The sequence below is a fragment of the Convolutriloba macropyga genome, chromosome 5, assembly GCF_964194025.1.
Source record: "Convolutriloba macropyga chromosome 5, txConMacr16.3, whole genome shotgun sequence".
In the NCBI taxonomy this organism is placed as follows: Eukaryota; Metazoa; Xenacoelomorpha; order Acoela; family Convolutidae; genus Convolutriloba; species Convolutriloba macropyga.
The window spans coordinates 44,356,752-44,380,346 of record NC_134472.1 but is presented as its reverse complement, the minus strand read 5'-3'; the positions used below and the strand labels follow the sequence as shown (position 1 = coordinate 44,380,346).

Below are 23,595 nucleotides of genomic sequence, written 5' to 3'. Positions count from 1 at the left end.
GTATGTGTTTGCTTTTCTGCATTAGCGCTCTGCCAATCGTTTGCTCTCCCAACTCATTCGTTTCGTCTCTGTTACTTCCTCAGCTAACTCTCCGATAAGTTTTCGTTAGCATTACCCCCTTTGTATTGTACTTGAAATTTGCATAAACAATATCTTCTCGTGTCTGATGCAATTTGTTGCGTTCATCGCACTATGTGGACGATACTTGTAAGCTGGTTGCTCGCTTTGGTCTTGCTTTCTAGGTCGTGATTTGGTTTACTAGCGAGTTTCGACTGTCTTTTTCTTGACTTTACTCCACTGGTTTACCATTTGTTGTAATATAATATTTCTCGGTATTATGTGTGATAGTGCTAGTATGCTGATTGGTCGCTTAGGTCTAGGTCTTCTAGGTTGTGACTTCTAGGAACGCATGACAAGATTGCAAAGATAGTTATTTGGAAACCTAGCAAACCAAACAGCTACATAAACATAAAAACCAACGAGCCGTTACTCGAGTTAACTTAGTCACATTCAGAAAGGAGAGAGCGAAATTATGCAGCAAAAACTTACTTAAGACAACGGAACGTGACAGCAAACAGATGATTATTAATTTATGGCAATGCACTAAGAGACTGAAAAGGTCGCGAAAGCGAAGGAGCTTCCCCGCCGTAACTAGTAAGTTAACTAACTTACTAGTTACGACTGGGAAGCTCATTCGCTTTTGCGACCTTTTGAGTCTCTTAGTGCATTGCCAAAAATAAATAATCATCTGTTTGCTGTCACGTTCCGTTGTCTTGAGTAAGTTTTTGCTGCATAATTTTGTTCACTTCTTTCTGAATGTGACTTAAATAACTCGAGTAACGGCTCGTTGGTTTGTATGTTTATGTAGCCGTTTGGTTTGCTAGGTTTCCAAATAATTATCTTTCCAATCTTGTCATGCGTTCCAGCATCATTCCTGTTTTGCCAATCCTCGGTCGCGCGGTGTTTCTGTCGTCCGCTTTGATTCCCGTTTTGCAGCACGTTGATCGCCAGGTTTTTTGCCCTTTCGTTTCCAGTTTTCTCGTGTCTTGGTCTCCCGGCGTTCCTGCTCCGCCCATTTCGTTTCCAGCTCCCCACGTGTCGTACGCCCGGTATTCTGACACCGCCCGCCTTGTTTCCCGTTCAGTCGAGCATTTCTATCGCCCGTCTGATCTCCCTTTCCGCCGTGAGTCGTTTGCACCCTGTTGTTTTTGTCCATTCTGTCGATTCTCGTTGCGTCGCGCGCCGTTCGGCGTGAGTTTTAATTGCCTGTAGCGTTTCCCGTTCAGTCCTGCACTACTCGCTCGAAACTCGGACGTCAGTCTCGTTTAGCTGCGCGTCACTTCCGAGGCCGCTCACCGCCTTCCTTCTCTTTCCGCCGCGTACGTCTTTAATCCAAGACCTCCTCACTCTTCGGTGGTTTGCTAGGCAGAGGGTAATTCACGGGTTCGGTGCAGCCCATTAGAAATTTGTGTCTCTGCTTTTACATAACCAGTGAATTTTTCCTGTTGTAATTAGAGGAAAATTTAAAAAAGGTATATACAGTAAGATCAAAATTAGAAACTGAATTTTATACTTAGCACAGCTAAATCAACAATGGTATTGATAAGAGGATAGAGTAGTTAAAATCGATAGTCTCATTTTTGGATGAAGAGGCGCTTTCACTAGAGATGCTAAGAATGAGCTAAGAGGCCAGGCCGTCTGAAAGAACCTTGAAGAATGGTTAGAAACCGTAACGAAAACAATAAGTTTCCTGCAGCTGCTAGAGGAAACATTTTGTCCAGAAGGCATTTTTCCAAAAAGACAGGTTTGCATTCATCAAAATGATCAAGTCAAGATCCAAACGTCACGTAGAAATAGCTATCTAAATACTACTAGGAACTCATAAAACAGCGCGAGTCCTATCTGCACAGCACAAAGCAGCGTTAAAAATTTGAAAAACAAATCCGACTGTTGGGTCTGCTCGAGAATTTCAGTGGAACCCAATCCTCACAGCCTGGTTCTCGAGTTTTACACCGGCCTGGTTCGTCACTAATTCTAATTGACTAACAATCTTGTCAAAACTATCAGTCGATCGGTCGTTCAAAAGAACTGCAACTTCGAATTTGAATGAAGTTAAGAATATCCTGAGTGATAAACAATGTTCACTCTCGTACAGAACTTTGTAAAGCTTCGGCCAATGATTCTTGTGCTGCTAACTTCTTGTAAAAAAAAATTAAGCTAAATTAGAAACTTCAGTCAAATTATAGTCAATCGCAGAGCGAACTGCCCTTTCTAACCGTTTCTAACGGTTCTTAACACAATAGTTTAACATTATCCAATCAATTCCGTTAAAGTAAATAATCAGTGAAATATCATTAACATCATTGCCACCCATTCCTGATTGGTTAATCGAATAATTGACTGAGATAAATATTCACATAGTAAATGTCAAGTGAATCAGCAATAAAATTTCATATACATAAGCAATAAAGGTACGTACGTAGCATTGAATTCCCTAACTTATGGAAGTTGAACTAGAATGAACAACTTAAAGTTCATTTAATAAACATTAAGAAATTTAGCAACAAAAGGAACAAGAAAAATTGCACTTTTACACCACAGAAGTGTTAATATACTCAAAACCAGGTATGATGCAATAGCATTCGTTGGGTCCTTAGATAGCTTTGGGTTTCCCTTCACGAAATCGGGGGGAATTTTGAATCCCAACTTTCAGTTTATGATTTTTGGGTTTTCTCAAATTTTAAATTTTTGTTTTCTCAAATTTTAAACTTTAAAGTTTCAAAAGTTATTTGCTGATGGTTCCAGCTGCTGCTCAGAAGTGGCGCCCACGACGCCAGCCCTGGTTTCGATCTCCAGAATACCATCACCGAATATTGGCGCTAACTTCACGATTGGTGTGATTAACTATTCATGAGAAATTCTGATACTTGCTAATCGAACGACACCATCATTGCCATTGAAGACTTCAATGATGCGTCAAAAAAAGTATTTGTAGCGTTTCAATGAATCATCTACCATCCAAACAAGTTCTCATTCTTTCAGGTTAAAAAAGCTTTCCATTGACCACTTCGATCTCTGGTTCCATTGTGGAAGATATTTGCGAGTACATCTCTTCCAGATCATATCGGCATATGCTTCAGGTGTTTTGAAGGACTTCTTCAGATCATGGTACCCTTCACTGGTTGGCATCAACAATGCACTCGCATTTTCTTGCATTTATCGCCAGTAAGAAGTGATTTGGTGAGAACGCTGACAATTCTTTAGGGTCGTCCCTTACTGCCGTCAGGGATCGTGCGCTGACGGTCTGCTTTACAGAACACGTCGCTCCGCTGGGTACTTTGTCAGTGAGGTTTTGCTAGTTGAAGACTGTAATCATGACCTTTTTGCAACTTTTGAACTAGTCTCCCAGATTCTGAGAAAGCGTGGTGCTCCTGGGGGCTGAACTTCCAAACGATCGCTTTCTGAGCTCAGTCACTTCCGATCATATCTCTGTCTCATAATTGCATATATGCATTCAGCTCGTTATTTTCTCCAACGAGTTGCTTTCTGTTTTTATTGATGATGGTACACGGGTAGCCATGTCCGAACGAAGAATCTTGTCACAGCAGCTAAACATGACTGAGTGAAATGACTGTGCTACGCCTCTGGCCATCGTAAAAAATTTACTTCAAAGTGCCCGAAGTAATCGACTCCCGTGCGGGTGAATGTGAACACATTCACATCAAGTCACCCTCGTGTTTAGTTCGCAATCTGTGGCTGGATTGAGTAGGCGATTCTAAGACACTTTACACATAGATTTGATTATCTGTAACGTATTTCTTAATGCAATGATCCAGGACACGCGCCTGAAAATGTTTCTCACATACTCTGTGCCTTCATGTAGGCTTTCACGATTTTCTCTGTCGAACAGAAGTTGTATGAGTGGATACTTCGCTGTTTGCGAAAATGGTTGCATAGCACTATTATCGAGGTTAGAATGTTTCGGACGACCTTTCACTCTTTTTGCTCTTCTTCTATGGTCTAAATTTTTCGGTCTTCTATGAATGGTGACAATTGGCGGTGTTCAAGATCTTTGAGATAACTTTACTGCACGCTATCGACTTTGGAAAATTCGCAATTTTGGGTTTTAACAAAGCGACACAAAATTCGTTCTCGATGGATCTCGTCTGCATTGAGAGGTTCAGTTTCCTTTGAATGGAACCTCATGCAGTAGGCGATGAAGTTCCTAATTCGGTTGATCCTGTCGTGTTGTCTCCAGTCATATGGTTGATCCAATTTGGTTTCTGTTGTTAAAATACAGGTATCTTGCTCAGCTTCGACATCCTTCACTTGGCACCACGAATTTGGCCAATCTTCTTAACCTTTTTAAGGGAGCCAAGACGGCACATTCAACCACAACGACGCCTTGGGTAAGTCGATGGACAATCCTCCACTACCGATTTCCACTGGGTTTGCGATACATGTCACAAAACAATTGACCTTTTCTCCTTGAATTGAGGTTAGCAAATTTATTTTGAAAGTTATTATTGAGAGTGATGTAAGGCGCGTTCGAGCAAGACTCTGTTCAACAGAACGAGCTTCACTACAAAACTCGCTCCAATAGGTGTGGAAAAAGAAACTGGCACGCAATTACATGAATGGCTGTACGAAAAGCAGATTTGAAACAACCGTGAGGTCATCCGGTTGCAAAATCTTGAAAAGCATATTCAGTCAACTCCTGATACACAATTAAAAGAAAGTTCACTAAGCGTCACTATATTGACCTTTACTAGACAAGGAACTGATTAGAATCTGATTTGGAAAAGCATACAAAAAATCATACCTAAATACTCGAAAATCAAGTGAATACAGAAGTAAAATAGCCACATTTTAACAAAAAATCAGATTTTGTTCAGACACCGTTTCTTCGCTACTTTAAATTTTGAGTATAGAAATATCACACCTCAAAACCACTTGCTTTTTCGTTCAACTTCACGTTTGTTCGTAACCAAAATCACCACTCCAAGTTGACTTCAAAACTCAGGAAAATATGTGAAGAGACCTTCAAGGAGAACGCATCCCAATTCAATAAGAAGTCTTTGAAATTCAAATCCACATGATTGTTGTCGATACATTGTAGTATTTACAACACATGTAGCAGTTTGTCATAAAACAGCAGCTTATTGATTCCAATAATTGTTCCGACCTCACGGGGGCAGAGAGGAACAATATGCTGAATTGGGTTTCTTATCACTCAAAGTTTGGGCAATCCTATATTCCTCGTAGACAGCTGTGAGTGGCATCCTTCGAAAGCCCATCCACTGTAGAAAATTAAATCAAAACTATCTCTAATTTTTTGGTTCTTTCGAATATTTAACGAGCTCTAACGTATTGTGATCAATTGTCTAATTTCCGTCGTTTTCCACTCTTTCCTTAATTTTTGCCCAAAATTTTATTATTAATACTAAAAAATCATTAAAGTGTTAGCAATAATATCATCGGTTGTCACGCCCCTATTTCGTGCCTTATAGTAACGTGATGTTTTTCCTATGAATATCCATAATAAGGGCTATAATTTAGTTCATATTCAGATAGTTCTCACGGCCATATATAGCCAGTATTTCCATCTAGGCCTGTAGCTCCTAATTTGTTTTATTTTTATTAAAAACAACCGCAGATTGACAGTTTACTGATAAACATCAAGTGCCGAAAAGCCTCAATATTTACCTTTTTGAGTTCCCTGACGATGAATTCGCATATTTTGTAAAAAAAAAGTTCATGAAAACTATGTGCTTGGTGAGGTAATTATTCTGATAAAGTAGGTGCTAATACAGAAATTGTATATGTACTTAACAAACATCAAGTGACGTACAAAAGCGGAAAATTGTCCAACTTGTAGATCAGTAAATATTTGTCATGGGCCAATACAACTCAAGGTACAACCCTGCGGAACAACGATCGCCCGAACACCGGAGAACCCGCGTGACGATCAGTTGAGAACAATCTCTTGAAACTTTACTGAAACTTATCATTGAAAATTGTTATTTAATTTCGTCAATATAATTAAAGATTGAACTGGAAAAATCTCTGTAAAATGCTAAATGTAAACAGGCTTTCTTAGAGCTAAATTACAACTCAGCGAAACTTTAAAATACAAGGCAATTAGTGGATATATCACGCATCTGAACCGCTCAATAAAAGGCTATTACTAGCTAATTTTATTCAAAATATATCTGCTAAAAACCGCACTGTGAAACATCTAAATAAGTCCTTGTACAATGTCAATTATTCAAATTATTTACCTCTAATATTGACCTCAATAACACCACGAGGAACAATCCTAAAATCAGTGCGTAACATCGGTTCTACCTTTAAAGACAGAAGACGGCTGCTGACTGAACTGTTTGACTCAATTTTTTTCGTTGATTTTTTTAAATTCAGCTTTTTTCATTAGAAATGGTACCAAAAGGCTTCTTTAACACACTTTCTCCAAATTTCAAAATTTATCGAGCGTTCGGACATAAAAAGCGCTGATACGATCTGTGTTTACTCACGTGAGGGCTATTCATACTTCCACTTTCATGGAAAATGTTCTGGAATAGCTTTTCTCTAACTTAAATCGGTATTTACTCGAAGTTCTTATTTAATGTCGTTACGACGTTTTTGCCATATGATGCCTCACAGAAAGATAAGGCACAATCAGAAGGTTTTAAAAGTCGCGCACCGATTGAAAACCCGGGTTCGTTCAACAGATTTTTGCAACGAGGAGGATTCCTATTATATTGTGGCACTGTCTTTTTCAACAATCTTCTCCCGCACTTTCTTAATATCAATTGCGTGCCAGTTAATTTTCAAACAAATTCAATTAATGAGATATCCTATTTACGTCCAGAAGAGGTCCAGTGCCACCAATTTTTCAGAGAAAAGCTTATAGTTTTTTGCTTCGACAATTTATTCGTTAAATTTAAAACAATTCCCGAGTTTTGCAAGCATTTGTTGTTTTTCTGTAACGTTCTGACCTAATCTGATTAATCAGAAGTCCAATTGGCTTACAAAATAGTTTAAGCATTCACCTGATATCAAATGGCTATTTAAAAAACTTGAATATATTTGATTTCTAAAATATCTTAGTTTTGAAACATTATCACTTTTTCAATCGAGTCAACTTGTAAACAATGCTCTATGACTTTGATACTTCCATAAAAATTGACATTTTTCGGATCTTTTTCCATTTTTCGTTCTTTTTTGGTGTTTTGTCAAAAACTCACATTATTGACCGGTCTGATTTGCGTTGAACGGAATCCAACTAAACCTATATAAAGATGACAGAGAATGGCTAATACATATAGTGGCCCCGACGCTTCTCTCGCAAATTTCAAATGAATTTTTGATTTTCGTTTTGATGTTTCATTGAAAACTATACACTTGACGCCGGATGAATTGCTTTCACAAGCCTATCTTCACTCGGGGAGGGGGCATTCAATTTACGCCTACAAACCACAGTGAGGGAGGCATGGGGGTTAGATGCTGACAGCTTAAAATCTAAACAAGAATTACCACTCATACCATGTTTCCTCAGCAGTTTCGACGAATCGCCTAGTTAGAGACTGATAATTTTCATAATGTTCAACAAGAACTCCTCAGCAACTTAATGCCCTCAGGCTTTACCAGTTTATCGGGTTTCTCAAGAAGAAAAGTTGACCAGACGAAAAAAAAAAACGTTTGCACAAGAAAACATACAAAAACCAACAGGAGTAAAAACTATTACGACAAACTTTGCTTGAGAGCAACGAAAAAAAGAACATGATGCAATTAATGGTGCTTCGCTGAAAAAAGATCAAAAACAACGAAATGCGCGCAATTTTGATTAAACTTGGAATTTAAATAGCGGGCATTAGTAAGCTGCATTTGCCAATTTACCCGGAATGCGACATCGTTTTTATTAATCAGGTGCTTTTTGAAGCACCATTCGATAGAGAGAGGAGTGAGCCCATCCTAAAGCAGTATCAAACAAAACGGCGTTGCCCAAAACAAAAATCAAACCGAAAAACAAAAAATCGCAGAAAAAAGACATCACAAAATGCGCTCAAGACTGAAGGTTTGACAATTTGGAAACTAACTGGTACAGGATTGTCGAAGTATACGTTGATACTTTCACTTATTACTTAATGTTTATTTAGATGCGCAGTCTTGGCACCATGATAAATTCTTGAAATATAGAATCCCGCAACAACCACTTGTAACGATGGTCAGTTAGTTGGGTTGGAGAACTTGACAATAGATAAATAAAGGCATCAGTATAAAAGCAAAACTGATTTTGATCTACCGAATTCTTCTGCGTATCCGTAAACTTTGTTTAACGGCGTAAATCTAAAGGGCCATTTCATGATGTGCTACAGGTTGATACCGAGCGATGCTCGATTATAAGCGTTTATTCAAACACGAGCATAAATTAGCGATCGAAACTGAATCACAACGGCAGAAAATGTCAACAGCTAACTGCATTTTAGATATAAGGCCATTAAATTAGAAATATTGTTGTCTCGTATTGCGATTGTTTACAGAAAACCAACGTTGACACGGTTTTCCTGGATACTGGAAGCGGCAGAGTAGCATCAGATGTATAGAATATACAATGAGACGACAACTGTCCAGTTAATTACCACAAAAATGAACCAAAGAGTGTCAAGAAATCATATCACTACACGGTTGTTATTGCTATCGAGAAGCTATCAAATTTGGAGTAGAAGCCGAATTGTTGACAAATTCAAGAGGGCGGTAACAACCGTGTCCTTACATTTTTAACCGATCTTGTTGCGATTACAACAGCTGCATAACTTACGCCACACTGCAACTGCTTAGACTCTCTTTCCGCCACTTCTCATATAGCAACAGTGGCGAGAAAAGAGTTGCCGAAAAAGATAGTCTACTCAAGCAGAATTTGGCCACTGTTTCAGAACTTTGTTGTGTTGATCGGGTGCTAACCAATTATTTCATCGGCACGTTCTGCTACTGTTAATATTGCAAGGAGAGTTGATTAAATCGCCATGATGTCACACACAAGAGCAACAATCAACCTCTCAAAAACAAATGGACGAAATGCCGCGTAAATGAACGACAGGCTCGGAAAAATCAAGAGCTTAATAGCCTATAGCTTTGCAGCTCCTGGTCAAAACCGAATGCCAACATTACATGCTAATTAATCTGCTCTATTGCAATAAAAAGTGCACCGCGCCCGTGAAGTTAAATTCAGTTAATCTTTGTTAATGTTTAACCTCACCTCCTCTCAGTGCAACCAAGTTCCTAATGCCCAGTCTCTTCGCTTTGTTCAAGTGTGTCCGCATTCCTTCTCTGGTGATGTTGCAACAGGTGATGTGCAGAACTGTTTCTATGGCACAGAAGTGGAGCATGGTGGCTGCTGTGGTCATTGAACTAGTTGGCAGGTCGCTTCCAGGATTCCCGGCTGGGTGCCACGTGATGTCACAAAATAGAGGTTGACCTTTGCTCATGCGCTCGAACCTGTCAAATTAGCGACCAATTTACAAATTTCTGCAAGAGGCATATTTCGCAGAAGACAGAGAAATAGAATCAATAGACAATTCTATCTTTTTTTACTAAAAAAAAACTCTTTTCTTTCTTCACTTCAAATGTCATGTTAAAAGTATTAACAATCTTTGAAACGACAAACAGCAATAATATACTCCTGGCATCAATATGATAAATCGAAAAGCACTGCCATGGAATCTCTCAATATTTTGTCAACTTTTTCAAAAAGTATACAAAAATTAGAAATTCAACTTACGCAGTTCCTCGATGGAGCTTTTCGAATTTCATCGGATTCTTCGAATTATCGATCCTAACTTCTTCATAAGTTAGCCAATAACTAAAGCCCGGCTGTGTAAGAAACAGTTCCCAAACATGCGTGGTGTGAAATGAATTACCTGCTGATTAAGTTTGCTGCTCCAGCAGGAGTTCGAGGAGGGAAGAACTCGAGTGAGAACCAGCGATCACCAGATTCTAGCCTGTGATGGATTTTGTCTCTGAGACTCACACAACATCCATCCAGATCACCCTCTGCGAATGCCGAGTCTCCATACTCAGAACCCTCCCCACTCACAGGCGATTGCTGTTCACTATCTATGCACACAAATCTCACCTTATCAATTGCTTTGCATTATTTTCTATTCTGGCTCCGGTTATCTCCGCTATGGAATAAGAGCAGCCAAATTGGTTTCGAAAACACCACGATAGAAATCAGAAAATATCTTTAAAGACAGAAGGAAAGCCGTTTTATGCACTATTATTGAAAACATATTATTTAAAACAACGTATTAATTGCGACATATACTGCAATACATTGCGACATAGACAATATGTCGCGAAACATATACATATTTATTTGAGACATTAATTGCTTGGCAAAGCTTGCCATAACGCAGCTACTTTACTTAGGAGCGTTTTCAAACGGTGTCCGCAAACGGTTTTGCAGCAAATAATTTCAACAGATCATACTTCAACTTCTAGCCCGTACATCAGTTTAGGTTACGTGACTCTGAAGTTACTGAGAAGACCCGACATTGAGCACAGAGAGTCGAGATATGAGCCAGAATTTAACGTAACCGAGCCTGAAACATTCACGTACAATTTGTAAAATGTCAGATCTCGGTAGTGTTAGATACACAAAACTTGCGAAGTGCGTGTTTCAATCAAGGTTACACGAGTCATTTTGAAATGATGTAAGAACTTAGTTCAAAGCTTTAACTGTGCTCTAACGAATATATAAGAGTGAAGTAAGAAGCTTAGTTCGGGAAACTTAGATACTCTAATAGTTCTCAAAGCACACATAAAAAGAACGCTTTTTCCTAAATTGTCTGGTCATGAAGGTCTCATATCTATTTGAGACCTTCGTCTTCCGCCTGCACAAAGAAAATCGTCTCTTTTTTATAGAGGTGTTTCTGTCATGCCATTTTCATTGTAAAACGCCAGTAGAAGAGTCCCTCGATACATATTTGACAGAAGGCGTTTTCAAAGGATCGTATTTTGGTTAATAAAACTAACAAGATGGCTCGTGCGAATGTGCGTAGCACAGTATGTTCCAACATACCAGTCAAGGTTGCAAAACAATAAATTCCGTCAGAGAAACGATTGGGACCATCCAGAAGCAACGTATATGCCTTGGAGAAAATTACTTACTGTTTGAACCAAAAAATATGCAGTCTTTTTCGCCAGATAAAACGAAAACTCGAACACATTCTAGAAAGATAAGTGTTGTTCAATTTGAAAGACACAGACAAAGCTTACATACAAACAAACAAAAAAACCAAACACAACTTATCTTTACTCAAGGCTCGTCACCGTTAATTTAGGTCTTCATTGTTTTTTTCACAACTGTATCAGCAACTGTATCAGTAATTGTAATTTTGGCACCAAACTTGGGCATAATCAAACAATAATTACTTTAAAACTCTCGCAGTTGGGGCACCAGCTAGATTTAAAAAACAAGTTTCTTTCGGAACGATTTAAAGCCGCAATTTGTAACATAAGTTTTTTAAATTTTTTAATGGTTTCTGATAAATTTTGCATTCAGCGTCTTTGCGTTCAACATCTAAAGGAACTAAAATCTCATAGTAACTCTTTGTTCTTTTCTCCTTCTCTTTTGCACACATACCACGCACTACACACACGCACACACAAACATACAAAAACACAAGCACGCGCGCACAAACAAATACGAATCGGACCCGAAGAAATCTTTCCAAAAATTTTACTTCTGGCAACTGATCTTTACCCATGGTTCGTCACTATTCATTTTAGTCTTGTTTGTTTTATTTGGAATACTATGTGTGGACTTCATGAGGCAATTATATCAGAAATTGTAGATTTGACACAAAAATTTTTTTTTGAAATTTCCAAAAATTTTGTCATTTTTGATGTTTCATGACCACAATTTGCCGTTTTTTATAATCGCGCAGATGCGTTCACAGCTAACTTTAATAAACTCAATTTTGTTTTCAGAAATATTTAAACAGCAATTTCCAGCAATTATCAAGTAATTTTTCTAATTTTTTAAGATTCCAGAAATTTTTGCACTATGCCACTACTTGTGTCTAACAAGTAAGAAACTTTAATTTTAAAGGCTGTCCGTAAAAGTTGTCTTCATTAGTATCATTGAAGTACATGGGTTGTCAGTATGTTTTAGGTTAACGCATTTTCACTCTTCGGAGTACTGTTCACTCGTCGGAGTATTTTTAAAATAGAAAATTTTTATTTTTTATGTGAACTGAAAAGAAGAAAAATTTCCATTTCATCTTTCAGAAAAGGTCTTCGTTTTTATATGAGGAGATTACAATCAACGAACCATTTAGTTTTCAATTTACAGAAACACACACAGGCTCGAAAAGATCAGTTCGCAGTGCAATTTCAAAACACATAATTTATCTTTTTTTAAAAAAAATATGATTATTTAAATTTAATTTTTCAAACTTGTGATACAAAAATTCCTCAACTCTGAAATTTGTATTCCATTATGTTACAGGAGGTTAGTTCGAACGATCTGCTCTGATATAAGGATTTAAGATAAAAAATAAAAAGATTTCCATCTTTACGATTCAATGAATTTGGTTGATGTTGCTTCCATGAAACCGATTTTTTTTTAGTCTCCTTTATTAAAATTCTGAAAAGTTTAAATCTAAGAAAAATTGAATTGTTTGCAAAATTAGAGAAGAATACACTTTTTTTTCAATTTATTTCACAAGTTGATTTTTGCTATTTTGAGTGCTCTAAATTGCATGAAGTCTTCTATTTTTCAAAAGGCCTGTTCGATACAGAGAAAAATTTGTTCATACAATAAATTTCGTTGCCTATGAGAAGCTAGTGAAAATTGTTTGTTGGCATGTCATTTCTTGTGTTGCCAATTTAATTTTAAACGAACTTTTAAATAATTGCATTGCCTCACTTATAAGTGTCGGGATTCTTTTGCCTTAACTGGAAAGTAAATTTCAATGTTTTAAAAACTACGTTCATATCTCACTTTTTGACCATTTTTTACACCATTGATCCCAGAGTAACTGCTAGGAGCCCAATTTGATGAAATACGCAACAGTAATTTACGCTCACCTGAAATCCTGGCAACAATTTGTTGCACTCCATCCAATTACCACAGTGGAAAAAAGTTGACTCAAAACGCTATATTTTACCACATTTGATCAGCTACGATTGCACTTATATAAATTATTAAAAGACATTACAATTTTTCAACCGAGAAGATATTACCTACAAAGAAAATCGGATGGGATTCAACAATTTTGTACAATTTTTGGTAGGGGTGAAACACGTACGCGAAAGTTTTAACAACAGTGCCAGATTATACAATGCCAGATTTTCGTATATACAGAGCCCAATTTATTCTTCAAGCGAGCTTTCGTGGCCCCTGCTAGTCACTTCATAATTATAGCTTGCATCTGCAACCACTAGGGGGCGCTTGAAGAATGCCAGATTCTCTTATTGACTTCAAAAGTTCCACGTAATCTTCGTGCAAGTTACTTGCGTATTACGTCTAATTAGGATGTCAATAAGTCAACTAAAGTAGGGGACCAATGGAAAAACTTGCTAATGGTTAAAAACCGAAGAATATTAGCAATTTTTTCTACGAAAATTGAGCACATACAATGCAAAACAAAATATCTTTATTGTACGGAAAATTGTGGTATCAATCTTTTGCAGCTAATAGGCCGAACAAGGTTGAAGAAAACTTGTTTTTTACCTTTAAATAAAGTTAGTTTAATTAAAGTTTGCGCGTTAAAAATTAGTTTTAAAAAGTCTCGTATGAGCAAAAAACTAATTGGGAAAAAAAACAGGCTATCAGGCAACAAAAATTCAGTTGCTAGGCAAAACCTAGCGCCAAAAATTGCCCTGAGCGCACAAAGGGTGATCGTATGATCTTAACAAAAGTTGATACAAGAAACCAATTTAAAAATATAGCAGGAAAAGCCGATTGAATTGCAATATCCAGAATATAAAACATCGCCGGCAAAATGCCGGAAAATAGACGCCGTTGACCCGCTTGCCGCACATGGATTGAAGCAGAAAAAAAAACAGAGATAGAAATTGACTATTTTTCTAAGTGTCAAAGTGTTCTAATTTGGTGTGAAGTTTCAATTAGATTCTAAAATTATACATAATTCAGCTTCTAAACTGAAGGCTATTAGGCATATTTAGTGCCAGCTAGCAATTGATCTAATGAAATTTTATAACCTACTGCACTATGAATTAATGGCCGGGACTTATTGGTTTATACCGTTCCTTTTGATTTTGCTCATTTGACTTTGACCGTATTCACTATACTACGTAATTCAGTACGTGAAAGAATTTAAAATCCATTCAGTTGAAAAAGTGGGCGAAGTAAATCAGAAGTCAAGAGTGAAAATCGTGACTTACGGAAAACGAAAAAACGTGATCAAACGGTAAAGCGAATTAAAAAGAACATTAAAAAAGAGCAGGACGTACTTGAGCAGGACAAATTCAAAAAACTGAAAATCAAGGTCAAAATGCCGCATGTGAACAAAAAATCCACTAGTGAGAAAAGAAATTTGGTTCAAACAAAAAAAAACGGCCTAGAATGAAGTGAAAGGATTGGGAAAACAATTTAGAAAAAATCCGATCAAAAATTGAAACAACAGTACAAATCAAAGTAAAATTGCCTCAAGTGAACAAAAAACCAGTAGCGAGAACGCGAATTTTTGTCCAAATACGGTTTTCTCATTGCCGCACGTGAACAAAAAATCCACTAGCGAGAAAGAGAAACTTGGTTCAAACAAAAAAAAACGGCCTAGAATGAAGTGAAAGGATTGGGAAAACAATTTAGAAAAAATCCGATTTAAAAAATCGATACAACAGTACAAATCAAACTGAAATTGCCTCATTTTTGCTTCATTTCTTGTTTCGGCGCGACCAAAATCACTACTCCAATTTGACTTCAAAAATCATGAAAATGTGTGAACAAATCTTAAAAAGACAGTGCCCCAATACTATTCAAATTCTTTGAATTGTAAAAAGGAGAGCGCCTAAATAATAGCCGTTGAGAGGCTGAAGGCGGCTATTGAACAGAAAGGAAATTACTTCCGGGTCAAACAACACCACTCAACCTCAATAACAGAGGAATTAACAAAAGTAAGAGAAAGAATGAGATAGACCAACTAAAACAGAAAACGTGTCAAAGTGTTCTAATTTGGTGTGAAGTTTCAATTAGATTCTAAAATTATACATAATTCAGAGCAATGCCCCATTACAATTCAAAGTGCCCCATTACAATTCAAATTCTTTGAATTCTAAAAAGGAGAGCGCCTAAATAATAGCCGTTGAGAGGCTGAAGGCGGCTATTGAACAGAAAGGAAATTACTTCCGGGTCAAATAACAGCACTCAACCTCAATAATAGAGCAATTAACAAATGTAAGAGAAAGAATGAGATAGACAGACTAAAACAGAAAACGTCTATTTACAGCAGTAAAACTTCAAAATGACAAAATCTAAATTTTCAGATAGTTATTACCCTTTGAGCAAACTAACAAAGAAATTGAGAATAAAAAATATCTATTTTTTGCCGTAACAACAACGAAGCAACAGCCTCGCTATCAGCTGGTCTGGGAAAATTGAAGGTCAAACAACACAATCATGAAAAAACATCAAGCATTTCTACATGTTCTAATTGCGAAAATAGTTTGAGTGAATTAAATTTTGGTTGAAAAACGACAGGTAAGCTTGCAGTCAAATAATTAGCGGCTGCTACAAATTGTGGTCTGTGACTGTCGATAATTCATGACACAGATCACTTACAAAATTGACCACCAGCTCAGGGTTCCTACCTGCGTGAGTTGCTGTTCCATTCAACAGCTGCATGTCGATAGTCAATGGTGGGAATTGAATTGCACCGTTATTTGTAGCAGTTATTGTGTCTGAATTGTCACCCGCCGCCACAGCAGAACAGCATTTGTTTGAGATCTCACAGCCTCCCATGTCCTAGCTATTATCACGGTCACACAACGATTAAATGCGTATATAGATAGATTAAGCAAGCTTAACAAATTCTGATCAGATTATCTGCTGTAATTTATCTGATCCTTAAAGATGGATTGAAATTGGTACGTTTTTCTCAGTTTCTTTTTAGAGATGTTACACTAATCGGCATCAACAGAATCAAAGACATTGGCAGATCTTAGCTCACAAAATCTCTTGAATTAGAATTTCTATGACAGGAGTCAATTTGAACAATCTTGTTCTTATTTTCGCACTAAATAACCTGTCAGCTCATAAGGTCAAAAGAATAAAATCAACTAGGGCTATATCAAGATAACTTTAATGCTGATACCAACAGCCAAGCTTATAATCTTCAAACTTTGATCAATCTTTCGGCAGAATTCAATGAACGTGAACAAACCATCTTCAAAATCCGAATTCAGGTTAAATTTGAAAGACGAATTCAAATTACGTAACAAATATGGCGCGCCTCAAACTCGTCGCTATTCGTCGAGCATACTAATTAACTGAGAACTCACCTCGCGTTGACAAGCTGTTCGCAGAAACTAATTAATCAATGCAAATTATTTCATTATTCTTTACAACTAATAGGCCGGAAAGCAGACCATAGTAACTGAAATAAAAAATTTTGTTAATTAGATTTAATTTTGGAACTAAGCCCCAGGACATTTTTATCTTCTAAACCCAGCCAAGTGGAGACCGGCTGATAATCTTCCAAGACTCTTGGGAGTATAGCCTTGCAAGATTGGCAACAACTTGTAAGGTTCTCGAAAGAGCGGTGTTCATATAGCCCAAGCCAAAATTCTACCATATTCAGTCTTTAAATTTTATACGTTTCTGAAAGATTCCTATAAAGTCCATGGGTAGCAAATGCATGATCATTTCCCACCAAGCTTTAGAAAAAGCAGATAAAGGAAATCATTGCAGCGAGTTTGAGAAACACAAGTAGGAAGCTTTTTAGTAATTGAAGCATTACTTTGTTTTCCATACGTTATGGCTGAACAATCAGAATGTTACGTTAAAACAGAATCAGAACAATCATTTACGTTATGACCGAACAACCAGAATCGAACAAAAAGCATTCAGAACCAGTCAATAAAATTGCATCGATGAGCTTTTAATGTTTTTGGCTATCAACCTTACACTACCTGAAAGCACATTATTAAAATATTTGTTTCCTATATTAGTTGTATGCAAAAAATGGATGAAAACCCGGGAAAACCCACTTTCCAAGTCCCCTTTTATACTCATAAGAAAAACTGCGAAAACCAACAAGAAGATCTAGCAAGATCAACTTTCTGCGAGGCAGTTAGGCAGCTTAAGATTTATCAGATCACATTTTAGGGTCTTTCAATAATTCACTTCAGAGCAGGTTCTACAAAAAATAATTCAAAAACCAGAATGAGGTTATCAGACCAACAATTTTTGAACCTTAAGAACTGCTAAATCAAACTTGACATTGGTGGCAAATTTGACCGCTGTGGGTTTTATTGCCATTCTTCACTAAAAATTTTATTCCAAAATCTTTGAAAACAAACATCAAAATCACGAGAAACCACAGTATGCAGCTGAGAGGCTAGCAAGAATATGATCAATCCTTGAAAACGACACAAGCTAATAGTGTTTTTTACCTTTTCTGTTGATTATACTTCTGTTCACGAGCAGACTCTAGTACCTCATACGAGAATTTTAAAATCATTTTTACACGTCTAAATGAAATTCAGCCATCAGTTTAACCCGCCACGCGGTGAATATTGTCCTTTGTTCTACACATTACTAATGATATTTGAATTGACGATTCACGAAGAAAAAAATCTAATAGCAATCGGAATTTGAAATCAATGCAAACAATCAATCTATTTATTATTATAGGTTTACGCACAATTTATCAACTCAAAAGTTTGAAAATCAAGTTTGAAAAAATGCAGTTTCTGTAAGATAGGCAAGCTCAAGTGGTATAAACTTCATAGCAAACGACAATTCATTGAATTCAAGTCGTATTCCATAGCTGAAGGAACTCCTTTCCAGTGCAATTGTGACAGCAGGAACTTGCAAATTGTATGCACATTGTCAGTCAGTCTGTCACTTTATATTTCGGACGAATAAATTAGTCGAAAATGAACGTGAAATTGGTTGCTGGCGCACTAACGTCGGTTGAATTCTCAAACGACAGTAGGTGCAATTTAAATTAGAGGAGGTAGCTTACAATTTTTTTTGTGGGTGCAAAAATCGGAGCCGAGAGGCATTACAAACCCGCGACCTCCAGAATGGTAGTTTGACATCTTAAACACTAAGCTATACCGGCTCGGCAACATCATCGCATATTTTCGTCTTTATGGTAGCAACAGACTTAAATTCACAATGAGGGCAATTTACATCACGCGAAAATCAGTAATTCAAGCGTGAAAAAGTTACTTGCGAGCAAAAACCGTGCTAATACAGAACAGAGGCGCAAATACCGTCAAGCAAAAATTTTGCGTTAAAAAAGAAAAAAGCGTTTACAATAATTGTTTCAAACTTCGTTCGCAATCAATCACCAAAAGTGCTTGACATAGTTTGATCTTCGTAATCTCATAATTTTCCACTTAATCTTGTGATACTTTATGATTCTAACCGATTAAGAAAGTATTTTTGGAGTTCCCGGCAAATTATTCCGATGCTAAATTCATTGTGCTGCAGATGCTGTATACGATGCGCAGCTGATCCATTATTAAGTGAGTTAAATGATGGTGTCAGGACAATATACCCAATACCATAATACCCAATTCCAAAATACCCAATGTGCCAAAATACCCAATGCCAAATTACCCAATGCCATAATACGCAATTCCATTATACCCAATGCCAAACTACCCTAATTATAATTTAATAGTTATAATCTTGAAATTAACGTACAATCCCAAAATTAAGGTACCAGTCTACCATTAGGTACAAATTAACTAATTAGACGCAATTTAAACAAAACGCAAAATTATCACAGAAATTGAATTGTTAAAAAATAACTTGAGGCGTCATTCTACTCTTTAAACTTCGCCAAAATAGACGCTAAACATGAGCGAAATGACTTGGGGTACGTCCCAGCAGAACCGATTCACTTTAATCCTTGATGGACATGAGTTTCAAAAGGAGTTAGAAACAAAAACTACTACGCATTGTAAATGCTCAAAAGGGAGCTCCTATATATGTAAAGTTACGGCCATTACTACTGGAAAACACTTACTAACGAAAAACGAGCACAACCACAAAATTGTTCCCGGACAAGTACAAACGAAAGATTCTAGGTCAAATGAAGGAGACCGCCAGAACAGAATCCAGTGAATAATATGATGATTGCCAGCAGTCTGATACCAGTCGGGTCCGATGTTGCAACGCAGCTGTCTTTACCAACTAGATCTGTCGGACAATAAACCGCCAAAAAGCATCCGAGAACTCACAGGAGCCGCCAATTACAGACAGACATTTCGAAGTGCCCGCCAAGTTTAAAGAATTCCGCCTTTATGACAGGGAACAACTGACAAGGAGAGAATGCTGATTTTTGGAACACATGACAATCTAGAATCCCTGAAAACGAACAATGCGCTTTGGCTTTCTGACGGAACCTTCAAAATATCTCCCATCCACTTTTACCAACTATACACAATTCATATTCAGATTGGAGGATTTTATCCAACTTGTATTTATGCTCTACTTATCAACAAAAGAGAGAAGTCGTATTTTCACGCTGCTTTTACAAAAAGAAACAAAATCTTTTTAATTTGACCAAATGATCAAGTCCTTTTATACCGTATGCTAGACAAAAGATTGCTTAGATAACTAAAAACAGGTGCAGCTGAAAAAGTGCGAAGAACTTTAAAATACAGTGGAAAACTCGATGTTAATTCAACAACTTATTTGGCGGCATAATCAACTGAATAGAGATCTTCTAAACGGGGATGTCATGTTGATCAAACTTCAGTAAAATTTCTTATAGCTCATTTCAATACTCTAATATCTTCTTTTTGAAGCCTTTTGTCCGAAATAATTGAAACTAGATTTGTTAAGTCAACCATTCTCCGTTATGGGCTAAAAATTGCTCTTCTTTCGTAGGATTTGTGTTTTACATTTCGTTGTAAACATTTTTTATTCAAATTTCTTTTGTTGGATTTCCTAAGTAATCCCACAGATTTAGTGAGGCTTTGATATCTTAAATCTTTACTTCTATAATTTTTCCCATAATCTCTTGAATTTCAAATTAGAATTTGCAGGAAAGTGTAGGAGCAAAAAAGCATTCAAGCAACACAGCCAAAAAACGTCAGACGAATTGCTCTCAAACGACTGGCTATCAGTAGCAAGCAACGGATTCGGGAGGCTAGCTTTATTTACATTGAGGTGTAGTGGGACGAGAATGGCGGAGCGGCGTTAGTGAGCGCGAGTGGGCGCGAGCGCGTGGGTTTACGGGTGGAGAGGGGAATGAGGTGATGGGGGGTCACATTCTATGGAATGCCTTTCACACCATGAACTAATGTATCTTATATTGTTTCGGTGAACCACATACTTAGATACTAGTGAGCCGTACGGCTATAACAGAACTTAACGCTCTCCGGGCTTCACCTGTTCAAGCCGTCTTTGAGGTCGAAAAGTCAAATGGTCAGAAAAAAAACGAAGACAAAAAGAGAAAAAGGCCAGCAGGGCTAATATAATTGCCACAAACTTGAGCAAGCAATGTTTAAGATCAAATAAAAAAAACCGATTTGTAAACTCATCTTGCAAGTTAGCTCCATGAATGTTTAGGAATTCATGAAACTAAAACGCCATGTTGCAAAAATCCAGCTCAAACACCAAGAGCTCGTGAGTATGAAGTAGGATTACAGAACTTGCGCATTAAGAGAAACTCAGAAAATAAAATTTCGCTTGAAAAATGCTCAGCCAAAAATTTTAGTTGAACAACTTTCGTTTGAATGAAAGGATTCAGAGCAAAGACACCACGAGCGAGTGAGAGTATTGATTAAGTTGCTATCGAGCCGAGAAAATCTTAAATAAAGACGCTAGACCGAGTTAATTAACATCGGGTAACTATCTTTGATATTCTATATATCGATATTCCATATATCGGTATTCTATATATCGAGACAACGATATGAGTAACGGTGATATTGCAAACATTTTAATGGAAAACTACATTTATCTACATTCTAATTTTGGCTTCAGTAGCATATTGCTTCATATTCAAATATACTCATCTTTGCTATTGAGAATTTGCTTGTTTCATAACTAAGTACATGTATATATAACGTTCATCACACACGTTATTAAATTTCAGAGACGGATGACCTTAGTTTTCCATGATGACTAGAGAAGTCAAAACAATGCCTACTATTGCCATTATTTTTGTGGACGTCAGTTATTTGGTACAGGTAGGCGAGATATAGTTTTCCAAAATCAGCCGGGGTAAATAAGTTTGTAATCTTGCTTTGCAATACTATGGAGAAACATCAAAAATACGGCAGCGAGTGACGATGTTCCTGTCCAAATTTCAAATAACGCTTGATTTAGTACTTGATGGAAATTTGGATTTAATATCTAGATGCGAGTTGCATGCAGTTCTCGAAAAAGATTGACGAGGCAAAAGTTAATTTCAGTTTGAGATAAAGTGTGTTAATCTCAATACAAGTAAAACGTACCATATAATCTTTGACTAAACATACAACTCATGTCCAGTAGAGTAGTTAGAAATCTAAGAATTAGTTGTCTGTGATTCAACTGAGAGCAGGAATTGCCACCCTCCCATCGTATATTGATTAAAATGGCAAAGTAAGTGCTGGGTTACTTCCAGTGGTGGTGGATATTATGGGATACACAGTCGTCTACACAGTGAATGAGATCAAGCATTTCTTCGATACATTCTTCAGTGTTTTTACTCCTGGATTCTACTCGGGAGGAGCACGCGTCTAGTTTCTCACTCAGGGCATTACAATTAGCCTGAAATGAACAGTTAAATACGTTTGTGCCTACAAATGGCGATCACGTTAACTTTGACCTACTGATTGAAATACAGCAAAAAAATCTGGAAAATAATTTGCCTGGTAGAATATATATCTGCTAGAATATTGGTTCTAAAAGTATAAAGTACAAACAAAACGTCAGGAAAGAGCTCGGATACAACTCTTAAAATGGTCAAAAGAAAATTTATCAAAAACAAAAGCAAATTAGCAAGCGTTTCGTTTGTACCGACATCACTTCAGTCGCTTACAGCTAGCCCAGCATATTATTTTTGTCCGTATCCCCTCCCCATCATCCATACGTCTGTCTCACCGCCATGTTACCAAAGCAAGTATTTTTCCAGCATTGTTTGCATTACATGATCGATGGACATGACAAACATATAAGCGAAGTTTGAACATACCTGTGCTTTGCATGAGTCCCTCAATGTGTCCATGGGATCAACTAAATCTTCTTCATCTTCATCATCGTCATCATCATCACCACCACCTGCACCCCCTTCATCTCCACCGTCGGCCTTAACTAGAGCACCTTCATCTCCACTCTGCTTAACCATAGTGGCCTGTTCCTCCTCTTCCTCGTCGCCCAATTTTGAGTGAAGAGAAATGTTTACGTGTGAACTCTGCTCGGCCATTACTACTCTTGAATTCATTGAAGAGGGGTTTTTATGAAGAAATATCATGAAATTATATCCAAACAGTTAATTTCACGAAAAAGGAAGGAAAGTATTGACCTTTATATTCCATATATGTCCTTGTCAACTCATTCCTCAACTCAACTGATATTAATTGGAAGACACCTTGACAGGAAAATGCTGAACAATAGCTTTAAAAAAATATAACGAAGTTGAATTTGATTAAACCCAAAAAACTAAAACAAATGCAAATGATTTTATTAGAAAAACATAGCCGGCAGATTGCCGGAGTAGCTGCGAAAGAATAGACCTGCGTGCCGTATAAAAGAGATAGAAACAGATACAGATCTAAATTGAAAAAAAATCGACGCCTAGGTAATAAAAAAAATCAGCGATAAATAATAAAGTTTGTTAAAATTCCTTCCACAGAAGCCTCCTATTAGGGACCTTTACTGCATATATGAGTTCCTTGGACCTTAAACAAATTCAATTTAAACTTAAGTTTTAAAGTGCAAAAGTCATTTTTTTAGTGAGGTAAGTCACGTATGATCAAAATCTAATCACGCAAATAACGTAAAAACTTTTGGTAGAGAGTGAGAAATGACGTCAGTCGCGCAAATGCCGTTAGTGAGAGGAAGAAGTCATTCAGAAAAATTGACTTTTTCAGCTTTGCTATGGGAACAAATGTAAACGAAAAAGAGTGTCAGACGACGAAACAAAAAACATAGCCGGAAGAATTCCGGAAGCGACTCGAAGCGTCAAAACTTCATTAACAAAACCGGAAGCCACTACCTTTTGTATTAAACCATTAGCTCACTACTTCTCCAGGTCTGCTCTAAAAATTGGTAAACCTTAAACCACTGTCACCAAGAGAAAAATCCAGCAAAACTTTATATTATTGAAAACGTTTGGTAACGTTAAAAAATCCGAAATAATTAAGGTGGTAAACAAACTGATAGTCTGAAAAAGC

At 37.1% G+C, this 23,595-nt stretch overlaps 2 protein-coding genes across 2 annotated transcripts in view; both read right to left on the bottom strand.

Moving 5' to 3' along the window:
• LOC142339410 (methylenetetrahydrofolate reductase (NADPH)-like) overlaps positions 1-16,627 on the bottom strand; it is a 177,246-nt gene extending 160,619 nt beyond the window's left edge. Inside the window, exons 1-4 of the mRNA XM_075389428.1 lie at positions 16,531-16,627; positions 15,841-15,998; positions 9,921-10,116; positions 9,260-9,498 (exon numbers count right to left, since the gene is read on the bottom strand). Of these exons, the coding sequence (XP_075245543.1) occupies positions 9,260-9,498; positions 9,921-10,116; positions 15,841-15,991 (586 nt within the window). The 5' untranslated portion in view covers positions 15,992-15,998; positions 16,531-16,627. The remainder of the gene's footprint in view (positions 1-9,259; positions 9,499-9,920; positions 10,117-15,840; positions 15,999-16,530) is intronic.
• Positions 16,628-21,605: 4,978 nt separating this feature from the next.
• Positions 21,606-22,667, bottom strand: LOC142340027 (cytochrome b-c1 complex subunit 6, mitochondrial-like). Its single transcript, XM_075390425.1, has 2 exons — positions 22,395-22,667; positions 21,606-21,970 (listed from the first exon to the last, which is right to left on the bottom strand). The coding sequence occupies exons 1-2, from the start codon at positions 22,641-22,643 to the stop codon at positions 21,815-21,817; spliced, it is 405 nt and encodes a 134-aa protein (XP_075246540.1). The 5' UTR covers positions 22,644-22,667; the 3' UTR covers positions 21,606-21,814.
• Between the last annotated feature and the right edge of the window lie 928 nt (positions 22,668-23,595).